Below are 15662 nucleotides of genomic sequence, written 5' to 3' on the forward strand. Positions count from 1 at the left end.
AGGACGAGGAGGGGGAGGAGAAGAAGGAGGAGGAGGTGGAGGAGGAGGAGGAGGAGGAGGAGGAGGGGAGGAGGAGGAAGAGGAGGAGGAGGACGAGGAGGACGAGGAGGAGGAGGACGAGGACGAGGACGAGGACGAGGACGAGGACGAGGAGGAGGAGGAGGAGGAGGAGGAGGAGGAGGAGGAGGAGGAGGAGGAGGAGGAGGAGGAGGAGGAGGAGGAGGAGAAGGGGGAGGAGAAGGAGGAGGAGAAGGAGGAGGAGGAGTAGGAGGAGGAGGAGGAGGAGGAGGAGGAGGAGGAGGAGGAGGAGGAGGAGGAGGAGGAGGAGGAGGAGGAGGAGGAGGAGGAGGAGGAGGAGGAGGAGGAGGAGGAGGAGGAGGAGGAGGAGGAGGAGGAGGAGGAGGGAGAATAATAGGTAATAATAAGTTCCCTTGAAGCATGAAAAACAAAGTCCACCCCTGACAGTGACATGATGAGATAACAACTGATAAGAGCTGATCTTTGATGAGCATACAGGAGGGTGCAGCTGATAAGAAAAGATTAGAGGTGATATTTGATGAGCATGGCCCTCACTTTGTTTTTGCTGGTACATAAACATGTCTATCTGTCTGTCACACTCCCTGTCTATCTATCTGTCTAGCTCTCTGTCTCAGAGAGAGCCACAAGACTGGTCATCACGTTTACTCACATCTTCAAGCAGAGTAGAGTACTTTGGATTTTTTGGGTTATCCTAGGTAATTTACACTATGTATACTTGTATTTATGTGTACCTGGAGATACCTACAGAGAGTTCCGGGGGTCAACGCCCCCGCGGCCCGGTCTGTGACCAGGCCTCCTTAGGTCAGTGTCCCAGGATGCGACCCACACCAGTCGACTAACACCCAGGTACCCATTTTACCATTTTACTGATGGGGAACATAGACAACAGGTTGAAAGAAACACGTCCAATGTTTCTACTCTGGCTGGGAATCGAACCCAGGCCCTCGCCGTGTGAAGCGAGAGCGTTAACCACCAGGCCACCAGAGCCACCTGTGAGGCAGAGATAGACAGACAGAAAGAGAGACAGATTGAAAGAGATACAGAGACAAAGACAGATAGACAGAGACAGAGGTAGACAGAGACAGAGATAGACAGATAAATAGAGGAAGATAGAGAGATAGACAGAGATAGACAGACCCTAAACTTGGGGTTAACATCACTTTCCTCTTAAAAGAGGAGTGTTAATATGACATTACATCATTGAATCCTTGGTGTTTGCCGCACTGTTTGCTCTAGCTGGCGCTCAATTTAACTGGCGCTCCCACAAGGTACTAAGTGGTCCCAGATTTCTTTAATACCGCACACTGAGTGTTAGGACCCATTCTATGCTGACAAGGCATCTCAGGCCAATCGTTCCAAATTTGAAGGCAGGAAAAATAAAACGTATATATACGTTTGGAACCGTTTAAGGGTTAAGGAAAGATGTGAAGATAAAATTTCTGGTGTTGTGAGCATCTAACAATTGGCTCATTCAGCATGACAATGCCCATGCTTATCTGACACTGTCTCTCCAGCATTTTCTGGCTAAAAACAACAGGACAGTCATCCCCTACTCTCCCCACTTATCAGATCTAGTCCCCCATGACTTTCTTTTTTTTCCCATAAATAAAAAATAGCATTCAAGGGGTGGTGTTTTAATGATGTAGAGGAGATTCAAGCAGGCTGCTGGCCCTGATAGGTGCTATTATGAAAGAAGGAGGTCCAGAAATGTTTTGAGAAGTAACAGAGGTGCTGAGATCAGTGTATAGCCTCCCAAGGAGAATACATCCAGGGAGACAACTTCAACTAAGTGATTAAATAATTATTATTATTATTATTATTTTTTTTTTTTTTTTTTTTTTCAACAAGTCGGCCGTCTCCCACCGAGGCAGGGTGACCCAAAAAAGAAAGAAAATCCCCAAAAAGAAAATACTTTCATCATCATTCAACACTTTCACCACACTCACACATTATCACTGCTTTTGCAGAGGTGCCCAGAATACAACAGCTTAGAAGCATATACGTATAAAGATACACAACATATCCCTCCAAACTGCCAATATCCCAAACCACTCCTTTAAAGTGCAGGCATTGTACTTCCCATTTCCAGGACTCAAGTCCGACTATATGAAAATAACCGGTTTCCCTGAATCCCTTCACTAAATATTACCCTGCTCACACTCCAACAGATCGTCAGGTCCCAAGTACCATTCGTCTCCATTCACTCCTATCTAACACGCTCACGCACGCTTGCTGGAAGTCCAAGCCCCTTACCCACAAAACCTCCTTTACCCCCTCTCTCCAACCCTTTCGAGGACGACCCCTACCCCTCCTTCCTTCCCCTATAGATTTATATGCTTTCCATGTCATTCTACTTTGATCCATTCTCTCTAAATGACCAAACCACCTCAACAACCCCTCTTCTGCCCTCTGACTAATACTTTTATTAACTCCACACCTTCTCCTAATTTCCACACTCCGAATTTTCTGCATAATATTTACACCACACATTGCCCTTAAACAGGACATCTCCACTGCCTCCAACCGTCTCCTCGCTGCTGCATTTACCACCCAAGCTTCACACCCATATAAGAGTGTTGGTACTACTATACTTTCATACATTCCCTTCTTTGCCTCCATAGATAACGTTTTTTGACTCCACATATACCTCAACGCACCACTCACCTTTTTTCCCTCGTCAATTCTATGATTAACCTCATCCTTCATAAATCCATCCGCCGACACGTCAACTCCCAAGTATCTGAAAACATTCACTTCTTCCATACTCCTCCTCCCCAATTTGATATCCAATTTTTCTTTATCTAAATCATTTGACACCCTCATCACCTTACTCTTTTCTATGTTCACTTTCAACTTTCTACCTTTACACACATTCCCAAACTCATCCACTAACCTTTGCAATTTTTCTTTAGAATCTCCCATAAGCACAGTATCATCAGCAAAAAGTAACTGTGTCAATTCCCATTTTGAATTTGATTCCCCATAATTTAATCCCACCCCTCTCCCAAACACCCTAGCATTTACTTCCTTTACAACCCCATCTATAAATATATTAAACAACCATGGTGACATTACACATCCCTGTCTAAGACCTACTTTTACCGGGAAGTAGTCTCCCTCTCTTCTACACACCCTAACCTGAGCCTCACTATCCTCATAAAAACTCTTTACAGCATTTAATAACTTACCACCTATTCCATATACTTGCAACATCTGCCACATTGCTCCTCTATCCACTCTATCATATGCCTTTTCTAAATCCATAAATGCAATAAAAACTTCCCTATCTTTATCTAAATACTGTTCACATATATGCTTCAATGTAAACACCTGATCTACACATCCCCTACCCACTCTAAAACCTCCTTGCTCATCCGCAATCCTACATTCTGTCTTACCTCTAATTCTTTCAATTATAACCCTACCGTACACTTTTCCTGGTATACTCAGTAAGCTTATTCCTCTATAATTTTTACAGTCTCTTTTGTCCCCTTTCCCTTTATATAAAGGGACTATACATGCTCTCTGCCAATCCCTAGGTACCTTCCCCTCTTTCATACATTTATTAAACAAAAGTACCAACCACTCCAACACTATATCCCCCCCTGCTTTTAACATTTCTGTCATGATCCCATCAGTTCCAGCTGCTTTACCCCCTTTCATTTTACGTAATGCCTCACGTACCTCCCCCACACTTACATTCTGCTCTTCTTCACTCCTAAAAGATGGTATACCTCCCTGACCAGTGCATGAAATTACTGCCTCTGTTTCTTCCTTAACATTTAAAAGTTCCTCAAAATATTCTCGCCATCTACCCAATACCTCCATCTCCCCATCTACTAACTCCCCTACTCTGTTTTTAACTGACAAATCCATATTTTCCCTAGGCTTTCTTAACTTGTTTAACTCACTCCAAAATTTTTTCTTATTTTCATTAAAATTTCTTGACAGTGCCTCTCCCACTCTATCATCTGCTCTCCTTTTGCACTCTCTCACCACTCTCTTTACCTTTCTTTTACTCTCCATATACTCTGCTCTTCTTATAACACTTCTGCTTTGTAAAAACCTCTCATAAGCTACCTTTTTCTCTTTTATCACACCCTTTACTTCATCATTCCACCAATCACTCCTCTTTCCTCCTGCCCCCACCCTCCTATAACCACAAACTTCTGCCCCACATTCTAATACTGCATTTTTAAAACTATTCCAACCCTCTTCAACCCCCCCACTACTCATCTTTGCACTAGCCCACCTTTCTGCCAATAGTCGCTTATATCTCACCCGAACTTCCTCCTCCCTTAGTTTATACACTTTCACCTCCCTCTTACTTGTTGTTGCCACCTTCCTCTTTTCCCATCTACCTCTTACTCTAACTGTAGCTACAACTAAATAATGATCCGATATATCAGTTGCCCCTCTATAAACATGTACATCCTGGAGCCTACCCATCAACCTTTTATCCACCAATACATAATCTAATAAACTACTTTCATTACGTGCTACATCATACCTTGTATATTTATTTATCCTCTTTTTCATAAAATATGTATTACTTATTACCAAATTTCTTTCTACACATAGCTCAATTAAAGGCTCCCCATTTACATTTACCCCTGGCACCCCAAATTTACCTACTACTCCCTCCATAACATTTTTACCCACTTTAGCATTGAAATCCCCAACCACCATTACTCTCACACTTGATTCAAAACTCCCCACGCATTCACTCAACATTTCCCAAAATCTCTCTCTCTCCTCTACACTTCTCTCTTCTCCAGGTGCATACACGCTTATTATAACCCACTTTTCACATCCAATCTTTATTTTACTCCACATAATCCTTGAATTAATACATTTATAGTCCCTCTTTTCCTGCCATAGCTTATCCTTCAACATTATTGCTACTCCTTCTTTAGCTCTAACTCTATTTGAAACCCCTGACCTAATCCCATTTATTCCTCTCCACTGAAACTCTCCCACCCCCTTCAGCTTTGTTTCACTTAAAGCCAGGACATCCAGCTTCTTCTCATTCATAACATCCACAATCATCTCTTTCTTATCATCTGCACAACATCCACGCACATTCAGACTTCCCACTTTGACAATTATTATTATTATTATTATTATTATTATTAATTTATTAATATTAATATTATTATTAATATTATTATTAATATTGGCAGTTTGGAGGGATATGTTGTGTATCGTTATACTTATTTGCTTCTAAACTGTTGTATTCTGAGCACCTCTGCAAAAACAATGATTATATGTGAGGTGAAAGTGTTGAATGATGATGAAAATATTTTCTTTTGGGGGGATTTTCTTTCTTTTTGGGTCACCCTGCCTCAGTGGGAGATGGCCAACTTGTTAAAAAAAAAAAAAAAAAAATATTATAACCATAACTAAGCGCTAAACCCAAGTGATTAGAAGAGCCTATTTTTTTTGCGGTAGTCCAGGAACTTTTTGATGGCACCTTGTATACAAAGTATAAATGCATTTGGCAAAACACTAACCAAGAAAAAACATTATTTATAATTAATTTTTCAGAAAATTGTAAATGTCGTAGTTCATAAGTAATTACAGTAATTGATTTTAAAGTACCAACATCACAAACACAAAATAGTATATGTTGGGATGTCGTAAGTTAGAGCATTATTGTACAGGGGGTTAATGTGCAGGCAACTGCTAACTTGCAAGGAGAAAATAAGAGTACATATGAAAAATGTCCTATAAGGGAATACAGTATAGGAGAGTGCATGCTTAAAAGGAATGTTTGAAATAGGGGCAGCCTGAAGGTCTTCCCTATAAAAGACACTGAAGATGTAGACTGATAATTAGATTGACCATGAGGCATTTTTTTTCTTGCTGGAATTTTTTTTTGTAGGGTGCATATGGGCAAATGAGTGATGCAGCAAGAGTTCTAAGAACTCCAGGGCTTAACCCCTGTCATTAATTTCTCACCAGATTTGCATAATTCACATGAGATACCCCTTACATTCTAAATAAAAAAAAAAAAAAAGGAAAAATTGCATCCCTAATTGATTATCATGAACCAATATGCTGTACACAGTGAGGGTTCACTCACATATTCACTTCTATATTTCTATTATCAAAATGTTTTCACACTTAACAGAACAGTGTGGTATGGTAAAGTGGTGTCTAATATAGAGCATATACAGATACTTACATTGCAGTTCCCTTTGAAACTATGGAAGTACCATGATTACCAATTATTGTCAAAGCCTCATTTCAAAATTTGTAGTTTCACAAATTGTATTTTATTACAAATAGTCAGGTATCATTTTTTAAAATACAGTATTACAAAGAAATTTTTTTGAGAAATATCATTATCTTAAAGAACGAAGTGACAGAGTACTTCAAAATATTGCATTCGTACCAAAATAATAATTTCACCTCAGTAGTACTGTAACTGATTTTACGAGTTGGCTGACAGAGCAAACTCACCCGCAAAGTAAACAGCCAAGTTACAATGAAAGTGTAAGAACAGTCTGTTCATAAATAGAGAGTGCAGCATCGTACAGAACAAGATTAATAAAAAACAACTACTATACATAAATACATAATTCTTCATCAATGAAAAAATCATAAATTATTCTCTTCCATAAGTATGTAGTTACAGTATACTGTAATTATTATCATTTTGTGCATATCTATTATTAATAACATAAATTAATGCTACTGCACTACTAAATGATGCTGCAGTTTATTAAAAAGGCTGATTTACAAAAAAAGTTAAGTTTTAACATAGTCTCTAGCCAGTCAATGGACGCAGGTCAACTCTGACTCGTTCATTTATGCTACCCATGCTGATGCTTGGAAAAAAGCCACCTTTTGGCAGTGCAATTTCTCTTCGGCCAATCATCTGTCCATTTCGTGTAAAGAACACCTGCAAAATATTTAAAGATAAGCCATTTCAACATAACATAGTAATTAAATGTTTTGTATAAAATCTTTATTAAGCATTTTAAGTCCACTTCAAGATAATTTTTTATACAAATTAATAACTAGTGCCCTAGGTAGTAGCTTGGTAGGCAGCAACAGCCCAGGGAGGTACTACTGTCCTGCCAGTGAGTGTAAAACAGAAACCTGTAATTGTTTTACATGATGGTAGGATTGCTGGTGTCTTTCCTCTTTCTCGTAAACATGCAAGATTTCAATTATGTGTTGCTGCTTCTACTTACACTTAGGTCACACTACACATACATGTACAAGCATATATATACACATCTCTTTGGGTTTTCTTCTATTTTGTTACTAGTTCTTGTTCTTGTTTATTTCCACTTATCTCCATGGGGAAGAGGAACAGAATTCTTCCTCTATAAGCTATGTGTGTCGTAAGAGGCGACTAAAATGCCGGGAGGAAGGAGATAGTAACCCTTTCTCTTGTATACATTACTCAAGTTAAAAAAGAGAAACTTTTCTTTTCTTTTTGGGCCACCCTGATTCAGTGGGATACAGCTGGTTTGTTGAAAGAATTGGTGTAACTTGATCATGTACTGGCCTCATTGACCTCACCTGTCTTGTTCTACAACTTTTTGGTGAAGTCCCCTATCTTTATGTCTTCTCTATACCAGTTAAGAAAGTTAAATATAGGGTTCATACTTTAGTAAGGCAGTATGTACCAAAGACACTGAAAAGATTAGGATATGATGCAATGTGGAAAGGAAGGTGCTCGTTTTATACAGGAAGGCATATTGAGAAGGGCCTCCAGCTTCCTCCTCACTGCAGCATGTACATTATTATTATTATAATCAAGGGGAAGTGCTAAACCCGTAGGATTATACAGCGCTTGGGGAGGGGGATGTGGAAGGCATTCAGGCTTAATTCGGGGAACTGGAGCACAGATCCAATTCCCTAAATCAAGAGCCCCTCACCAACATCAAGGAACCTTCCCTGAGGGGTGCAGCATGTACAACCCATGCCTCACACCCATATAAGAATGTTGGTATCACTCTACTCTCATACATTCCCTTCTTTGCCTCCATGGATAATGTTCTTTGTCCCCACAGATACTTCAATGCACCACTCACCTTCTTTCCTTTGTCAATTCTATGGTTAACCTCATTCTCCATAAACCCATCCGCTGACAAGTCAACTCCCAAATATCTGAAAACATTTACTTCTTCCACACTCCCTCCCTCCAATGTGATATCCAATTTTTCTTTATCTAAATCATTTGATACCCTCATCACCTTACTCTTATCTATGTTCATTTTAAATTTTCTACCTTTACATGCCCTCCCAAATTCATCTACTAACCTTTGCAACTTTTCTTTAGAATCCCCCAAAAGCACAGTATCATCAGCAAAAAGTAACTGTGTCAATTTCCATTTGATATCTGATTCCCCATAATTTAATCCCACCCCTCTCCCCAACACCCTAGCATTTACTCCTTTTACAACCCCATCTATAAATATATTAAACAACCATGGTGACATTACACATCCCTGTCTAAGACCTACTTTAACTGGGAAGTAACCTCTCTGTCTCCTACACACCCTAACTTGAGCCTCACTATTCTCATAAAACTTTTTACAGCATTTAGTAACTTATACTATATGTATAATGACTATTGCCCTTTTAGTCTTAAGTTAGGCTTAAACTTGCCTGAAATACTCTTCATAATCACAGGCTTTCTACATGCATAGTGTCACCCAATTCTGTACAAAAAATATATCATGTAGAAATAAACTTTTGAATTTGAAAAAATCAGGGGCCAAAACATTATGGCACATCCCTGACAAAGATGCCAAATAAAATCCCACCTGTACTCTTCCTCCAATAGGATGCTGATGAGATGGTTGTAAGGAGTCTTCCTCCTCTTCCTCCTCCTCCTCTTCATCCTCCTCATCATCTTCTGAGTCAGTAGTAAGAATATGATTGTGGTGGTGTCGGTGTCGATGAAGGTAGTGGGGTGAGAGAGGTGGTGGTAGAGCAGCTTGCTGGTACTGCAGCAAGTGCTCTAACAGATCATCACATTCCAGTGGCTCTGGACTCTCTTCTTCCATGCTTCCACCTTCACTGTAGAAGATTTTTATTACTGCTTGGCTAATGTTTATAAAGCATGCATTTGAGATACTGCAAGCAGTAATGGTGAACTTTGTTAAAAGATGCATCAAAACATTTTTAAGAACAAAAAATATATTATTATTATTATTATAATAAAAAAAAAGAAGCGCTAAGCCACAAGGGCTTTACAGCGCTGCAGGGCAGGGAAGGAAGCGAGGGTATTGGGCGGCATAAGGGGGAAGGGATGATCAGTAGGTTACAGAAAACAGCGGGGCAGGGGATAGTGCGGGGGTAGAGGGCAGCAAGAGATTGAGGTAGAAAGGGCTGAAGGTATCATCAGAGTTTGTGAAGTAAGTCAGTTGTTGTCAAAAAGTCAATGAGAGAGTCCGGATGAAAGGTGGGTCTGTCAGCGAGAAGGGAAGGTAAAGAGAGCAGCGAAGCGAAGACAACATTGGAGGTATATTCTGCATGCTCATTGATAAAGTGGGCAGTCTAACAGAATGTGGCTGACAGATAATGGAACCTGACAATTCTCACAGAGAGGAGCAGGGCGCCTCTCCATGAGATATCCATGAGTAAGACGAGTATGGCCAATGCAAAGACGGGAGAGAGTAGTCTCCCAACCTCGACACTGGTGATAAGAAGACGCCCAGTAACCTATACTTGGTTTAATAGATTGAAGTTTGTTACCGAGCAGAGTAGACCAACGTTGTTGCCAACGGGTGTGAAGGTGGGTAGCTATTGCAGCAAAATAGTCCGTAAATGGAAGACCTCTATATGAAACTGGTAGGTCATGTACTGCTGACCGTGCAGCAGTGTCTGCCTGTTCATTACCCTGTACATCAACATGACCAGGGACCCAACAAAAAACAATATCTTTATGCTTGGTAGAGATGCGGCGTAGCCAAAGTTGGATATGGAGGACTAAGGGGTGAGGTGTATAAAATTTCTGTATAGCTTGTAAAGCACTAAGGGAGTCTGAGACAACCACAAATGATGACACAGGCATAGATGCAATACGGGTAAGTGCTGAAAGAATGGCATACAATTCAGCAGTAAAAATACTAGCCGAAGATAGTAAATGCCCTCGTACGACACTGTCCGGAAACGCTGCTGTGAATCCTATGCCGCCAGAAGACTTGGAGCCCTCTGTGTACACTGAATGGCATACAATTCAGCAGTAAAAATACTAGCCGAAGATAGTAAATGCCCTCGTACGACACTGTCCGGAAACGCTGCTGTGAATCCTATGCCGCTAGAAGACTTGGAGCCATCTGTGTACACTGCAATGGCATGAGAATGAGAGTGGAAGTGGTCAAGAAAAAGAGAGCGGGAAGCTACCGTAGACAGTTGCGCTTTCGAGCAAGGGGGGTAGGGAAAAGTGAGATGCTACATGAACATAGAAAGGTGGTAATTGAAGAGAAGACAAGAGCGAATGTAGGCAAAGAGAGAAGGGATGGAGCAAACAGGGGCGGCGAACAAATAAAGAATGTCTACTAATATTGGTGACCATTCTATAAATGGAAAGACTGCGGAGATCATGAGAGCGTACATAGTAGTGAAGGCAATGGGCATCACGGCGATCGGATAAGGATGGAACGTTCGCTTCTGCATAGAGGCTCTCAACAGGGAAAGTGCGAAAAGCACCAAGGCATAAATGTAATCCTTGGTGATGAATGGGGTTAAGGCTAGAGAGGATAGCAGGAGAGGCTGCTGAATAGATCTGGTCACCATAATCAAGTTTCGATAAAATGAGGGTGGAATGTAGGCGAAGGAGAGTTCGACGATCAGCTCCCCAGGAAAGATGAGCAAGGGTTTTAAGAAAGTTCAGCCGGCAGTGACAAGTTGCCTTCAGAGAGGTAATGTGAGGTTTCCAGGATAACCTACGGTCAAAGAGAAGGCCTAGAAACCTGACTCTATCATGTTCAGGGATACAGGAGCCATAGAGGTACAAAGGATGATCGGAGATGACAGAGCATCTAGTGAAAGTAATTTGGTGAGTTTTGGTACTGGAAAATTTAAACCCATGTGTGGTGGCCCAATTGGAAACACGGTCGACTGCATGCTGGAGAAACTGTAATGAGGTGACAGTCAGCACCTGCACAGGCAATAACGAAGTCATCAACATAGAGTGATGACCAAATATTGGATGGAAGACTAGAGGCCAAATCATTTATAGCAAAGAAAAAAAGTGTTGTGCTCAGAACACATCCCTGGGGGACACCTTCAGCTTGGATAAAGTCCGAGGAGAGCACATTATTAACCCGAACACGGAAATATCTGTCAGTTTAAAAGTTCTTAAGGAAGGATGGTAGATTGCCTTGGAGGCCTAAGGAGTGGGCTTGGGCCAAAATATTATACCTCCAAGTTGTGTCATATGCCTTCTCAAGGTCAAAAAATATGGCAATAACTGAGTGGTTATTCGCAAAGGCATTACAAACATATGTATCCAAGCGTAGTAAGGGGTCTATGGTAGAACGGCCCTTACGAAAGCCATATTGATGAGTGGAGAGACTGTTGTGTCTCTAAATACCACACTAAACGTCTGTTTACCAGGCGTTCCATCACTTTGCAAACTGCACTGGTAAGAGCAATGGGATGATAGTGGGAGGTTTCATGTCCTGTAGTACCCGGTTTGTGGAAAGGGAGAACAATGGCAGATTTCCACAGCTGTGGAAGAACTCCTTGTGACCAAATAAGATTGAAAAGGTGTAATAGGACTGCAAGGGCTGACTGATGTAAATGTTGTAGCATACAAATATGAATGTCATCTGGCCCAGCTGCCGATGACTGACAAGCTGAGTGTGTTGCCTCCAGATCCTGAATTGTAAAAGGTACATTATACTGTTCTTCTCTGAGAGAAGAAAAGTCCAAGGGTGCTAACTCTCTGGCAGACTTTGAGGAAAGAAACGAGGGGCATAGATGGAGCCCCTGAGAAATACGGACCAGATGATTGCCAATTTCATTGGCAACATCTAGTGGGTTTGCTATATCAACACCGGCAACCTGCAGAACAGGAGCCGGGTCAGGAGAATATTTATCACTCAGTTTTCCTACTTTTTTCCAGACTGCACTCATAGAGGAAGCAGAGGTGATGGTGGAGACATAATCTCATTAGCAAGTGCGTTTAGCGTCACGGATGACACGGCGAGCGGTTGCACGCTTCTGCTTAAAATCAAGAAGTCTCTCCATGGTTCTATTGTACCGGCACCTGCCCTACGCAGCGCATTTCAAACGTACTGCACGAGCACAAGCAGGAGACCACCAAGGCACGCATTTCTGAGAATGCCTGCCTGAAGTTTGGGGTATAGAATGAGAAGCTGCAGTTAAAACGGAAGACGAGAAGAGGTGTAAAAGCTCATCAATGGAGGACAAAGAAGGAACCTCACTATAAACAGTTAGTTGTGAGTAAAGGTTCCAATTTGCCTGATCAAATTGCCAGCGTGGGTTACGAAGAGGTGGTGAATATGAAGGGGAAGTAAGAATGATTAGGAAATGATCGCTGTCATGTAAATCCGAGAGAACAGACCAGGTGAAGTCTAATGCGGCGGAGGAAGAGCAGACTGAGAGATCGATGCAAGAGAGAGTATGAGTCTGAGGATCAAAATGGGTGAGTACCTGTATTTAAAACATGGAGGGGGTGGGTAGCAAGAAAAGCCTCTAACTGAATGCCACAAGAATCACAGTGAGACCCCTCAGAGGAAATGATGGGCATTAAAATCGCCAAGTAACAGAAGTGGTGGCAGTAATGACAAAACAAGAAAGGCAATATCCGGGATAGATAATGCCTGAGGAGAGAGATACAAAGAACAGAGTGTATACCACCTATGCAAGTGGATACGGGCTGCTGTGTAATGCAGCGAAGTACCAACAGCTGATGATACGGAATATCAGTGCGTAGAAGAAGGGCACTTTCATTAAAGGTCTCATCAGGAAAAGGATCTGAAGAATACAATAAATTATAGCCTGAGATGGGATAGGTAACAGCAGAGTGTAATTTTGGTTCCTGTAAGCAAACACCAACAGGGGAAAACTGGGAGAGCAACATCTGAAGCTCACCCCGATTACCCCTGAGGCCGCGTATATTCCACTGTAAATAGGCCATGATTGGCAACGATAAAGATACCTGAAGTCCGCAGGTAAGGGTACCTACGGACTAGAGGGGTTAGAAAAGTCCACATGCGGTGGCAAAGGAAAACGTTCAAGCAGCGAAGGAACAGTGCGCTGTGAAGAAAGGAGTTGCGCAGATGGAGAAGAGGAAAGAGAAGGAACAGAGGGTGGATCAGTGTCCATTGATGGTTTGGTCTCTGCAATATATTCAGAGATTGCTTCAAGTGTTTCGGAGTTCAGAGACGTCATATGGGAGACAATATTGGAGATGGAAGGAGGAGGAGTTTGAGTAAAGATCGGAACTGTAATGGACTGTATCATGGTAGGGGGGGGGCGAAAGGGTGGAGGTAACTGGAGAAGTGTGGGATGGGACAGAAGAGGCAGAAACCTGGGAGGTGGCAGAAGAGGAAGAAACTTGGGAGGGGACAGGGGAGGAAGGCACAGTACGAGGAGGAGGATGAACCTTCACACTTGTAACGGAGCCAGTGAAAGGGGAAGACCCAGGTACAGAGACCGTGAAGGTAAAATGTGGAGGTGGATGAAGGGAAGGAGGGGTTAAAGGAGATTTGTTGGACCTCTGAGAAGTAGAGGGACGATTGGGAAGAGGTGTTGTACGAGGTCTTGTCGATACCGGGGTTTGTGAGGGAGTACACGAAGAAGTGAGGATAGACTGAGGTGTTGAAGTAGGGATGTCTGAGCCCAGGACAGCAAAATAATTAGATACAGGAGTGACTATGGGAGGAGCAACCGCAGAGGAGGCTGCAGAAGATGGGACCCCAGAAGTGGGGGGACGGGGTAGTCTCCCTTGGAGGTGGAGATGAGAAACTGCCATAGCATAAGGGAGACCTTCTGCCTCTTTGAGGCAACGAATTTCCCGCTCATTTAAGTAGACCTGGCAATGGCGAGAGTACGAAGGGTGAGCCTCATGACAATTAAGGCAAGAGGGAGTTAGACTGCAAGACGTATTAGAATGGTCATCGGCACCACAGACTGGGCATTCGGCTATAGATCTGCAATATTTTGCTGGGTGGCCAAATCACCAGCAATTCCTACACTGTTGCGGTGTATGGATCACCTTCCGAACTTGTAACTGATGTCCTGCTACATAAAGAGAGGATGGGAGTTCACGGCTGTCAAAAGTTAAACGAGCCACATTGCAAGTCTTCGCCCGCGGGAAGGAAGAACATAAGTGTCTACCTTGAGAATTGGGAGATCTTGGAGTTCCAGCTGTTCGAGTATGTCATTGCCACATGTCTGGAAATTCTGTTGGACTATGGTATGGGGCAAAATAACAGTACCACTACAAGAATTGAGGGAATGATGTTTTTCGATAGTGATAGGAATAATATCAATATGTGAAAGAAGAAAAAGATCATGAGCTTGGGTAGAATTCTGGGCTGTGATGATGCGCGTACCACTCTTAAGAGCATGAAAGGAAATATCTCTACCAACGTGGCGTAGGAGCGCTTTGCCAATACTATGGTCGGAAAGATAAGCGGTAGAAGAAGTCGGTCTTAAAGTAAAGAATTTAGTCCATTGTGTGGTCCGAAACTGAGTGTGGAGAGGGAGTGCATGATGTGTCGGTCTTTTCCGAGTAGAATGGGAAGGTAACAAAGTAACATCATCAGGAGATTGTCGTTGGCGTTTAGAAGTGGGACCAGAGTCGGTCCGACGTGGGACGGGCTGGCAATTCGAAAATTGCCGCACCATAGAGAGAGAGGCCGGAAGCATAGTCAAAGGAGAGTGGAGGTCAGACAAATCGAAGGAGTCAGTCGAAACCCCGGCACCTGAAGTGAGTGACAAAACAGCACCAGCAAGAGGTACAGGGGCCTTAGGAATATCCGAAGAGTGGCCAAAAGACGAGGTGAGGTCAGAATGGGGTGCGGTAATAATAAGGGGCCTGGGGGCAGCAGGATCATGGATCGGGCGCTCCATGGTTAGGTTACTTCTTTCTTTTTGTTTTTAAGAAAAAAAAAAAAGAAGGAAAGAAAATAAAAATAAAAAAAAAGAATAAAAAAAAGGGGGGACCAGGGGGAGATAGTTCTTAGGAGGAATGAAAGGGCCAGAAATCTCCCTCCGCGCCCAAGAGGCCCTCAGCACCGCAAGTAGCGCAGATGCAGCATGGAACTCATGCCATACCCTATCCTTCATGCCAGTAAACCAGCAATCCGGGATAGCAACCTCACATCTGCCGAGCTACCTTGGTGGACAAAAGAGAGGGCGGCCAGATATCCACCACAAAGCATACCTCCTTCGGCCACCACCCCCAGAATCTGAAAGGCGGCTTCCAGAGATACACCCGTCGCCTGAAAGACACCCAAAGCCACCCTCCGGGATACCGGAGAGGGATCAAGACATCCCCAGGCGATCCAGATTCCACGGCAAACTACGCCACCACCAAGAACCTCAACGGAATGGGATGGACCCCGGTACCCTTTCCCCTACCTAGGAACTAGCACGCCTGTGGGAAAAATCCCAAAGGC

General features: G+C 42.8%; 1 protein-coding gene across 3 annotated transcripts in view; it reads right to left on the reverse strand.

The window, feature by feature from the left end:
* Positions 1 to 3323: 3323 nt before the first annotated feature.
* LOC128692327 (SPRY domain-containing protein 3-like) overlaps positions 3324 to 15662 on the reverse strand; it is a 138116-nt gene continuing 125777 nt past the window's right edge. For all 3 annotated transcript variants that reach the window (XM_070096348.1, XM_070096349.1, XM_070096351.1), the window contains exons 9-10: positions 8826 to 9081; positions 3324 to 6946 (exon numbers count right to left, since the gene is read on the reverse strand). In XM_070096348.1, coding sequence (XP_069952449.1) covers positions 6812 to 6946; positions 8826 to 9081 — 391 coding nt within the window. In that variant the 3' untranslated portion in view covers positions 3324 to 6811. The remainder of the gene's footprint in view (positions 6947 to 8825; positions 9082 to 15662) is intronic.

Source organism: Cherax quadricarinatus, chromosome 53 (assembly GCF_038502225.1).
Source record: "Cherax quadricarinatus isolate ZL_2023a chromosome 53, ASM3850222v1, whole genome shotgun sequence".
Lineage (NCBI taxonomy): Eukaryota > Metazoa > Arthropoda > Malacostraca > Decapoda > Parastacidae > Cherax > Cherax quadricarinatus.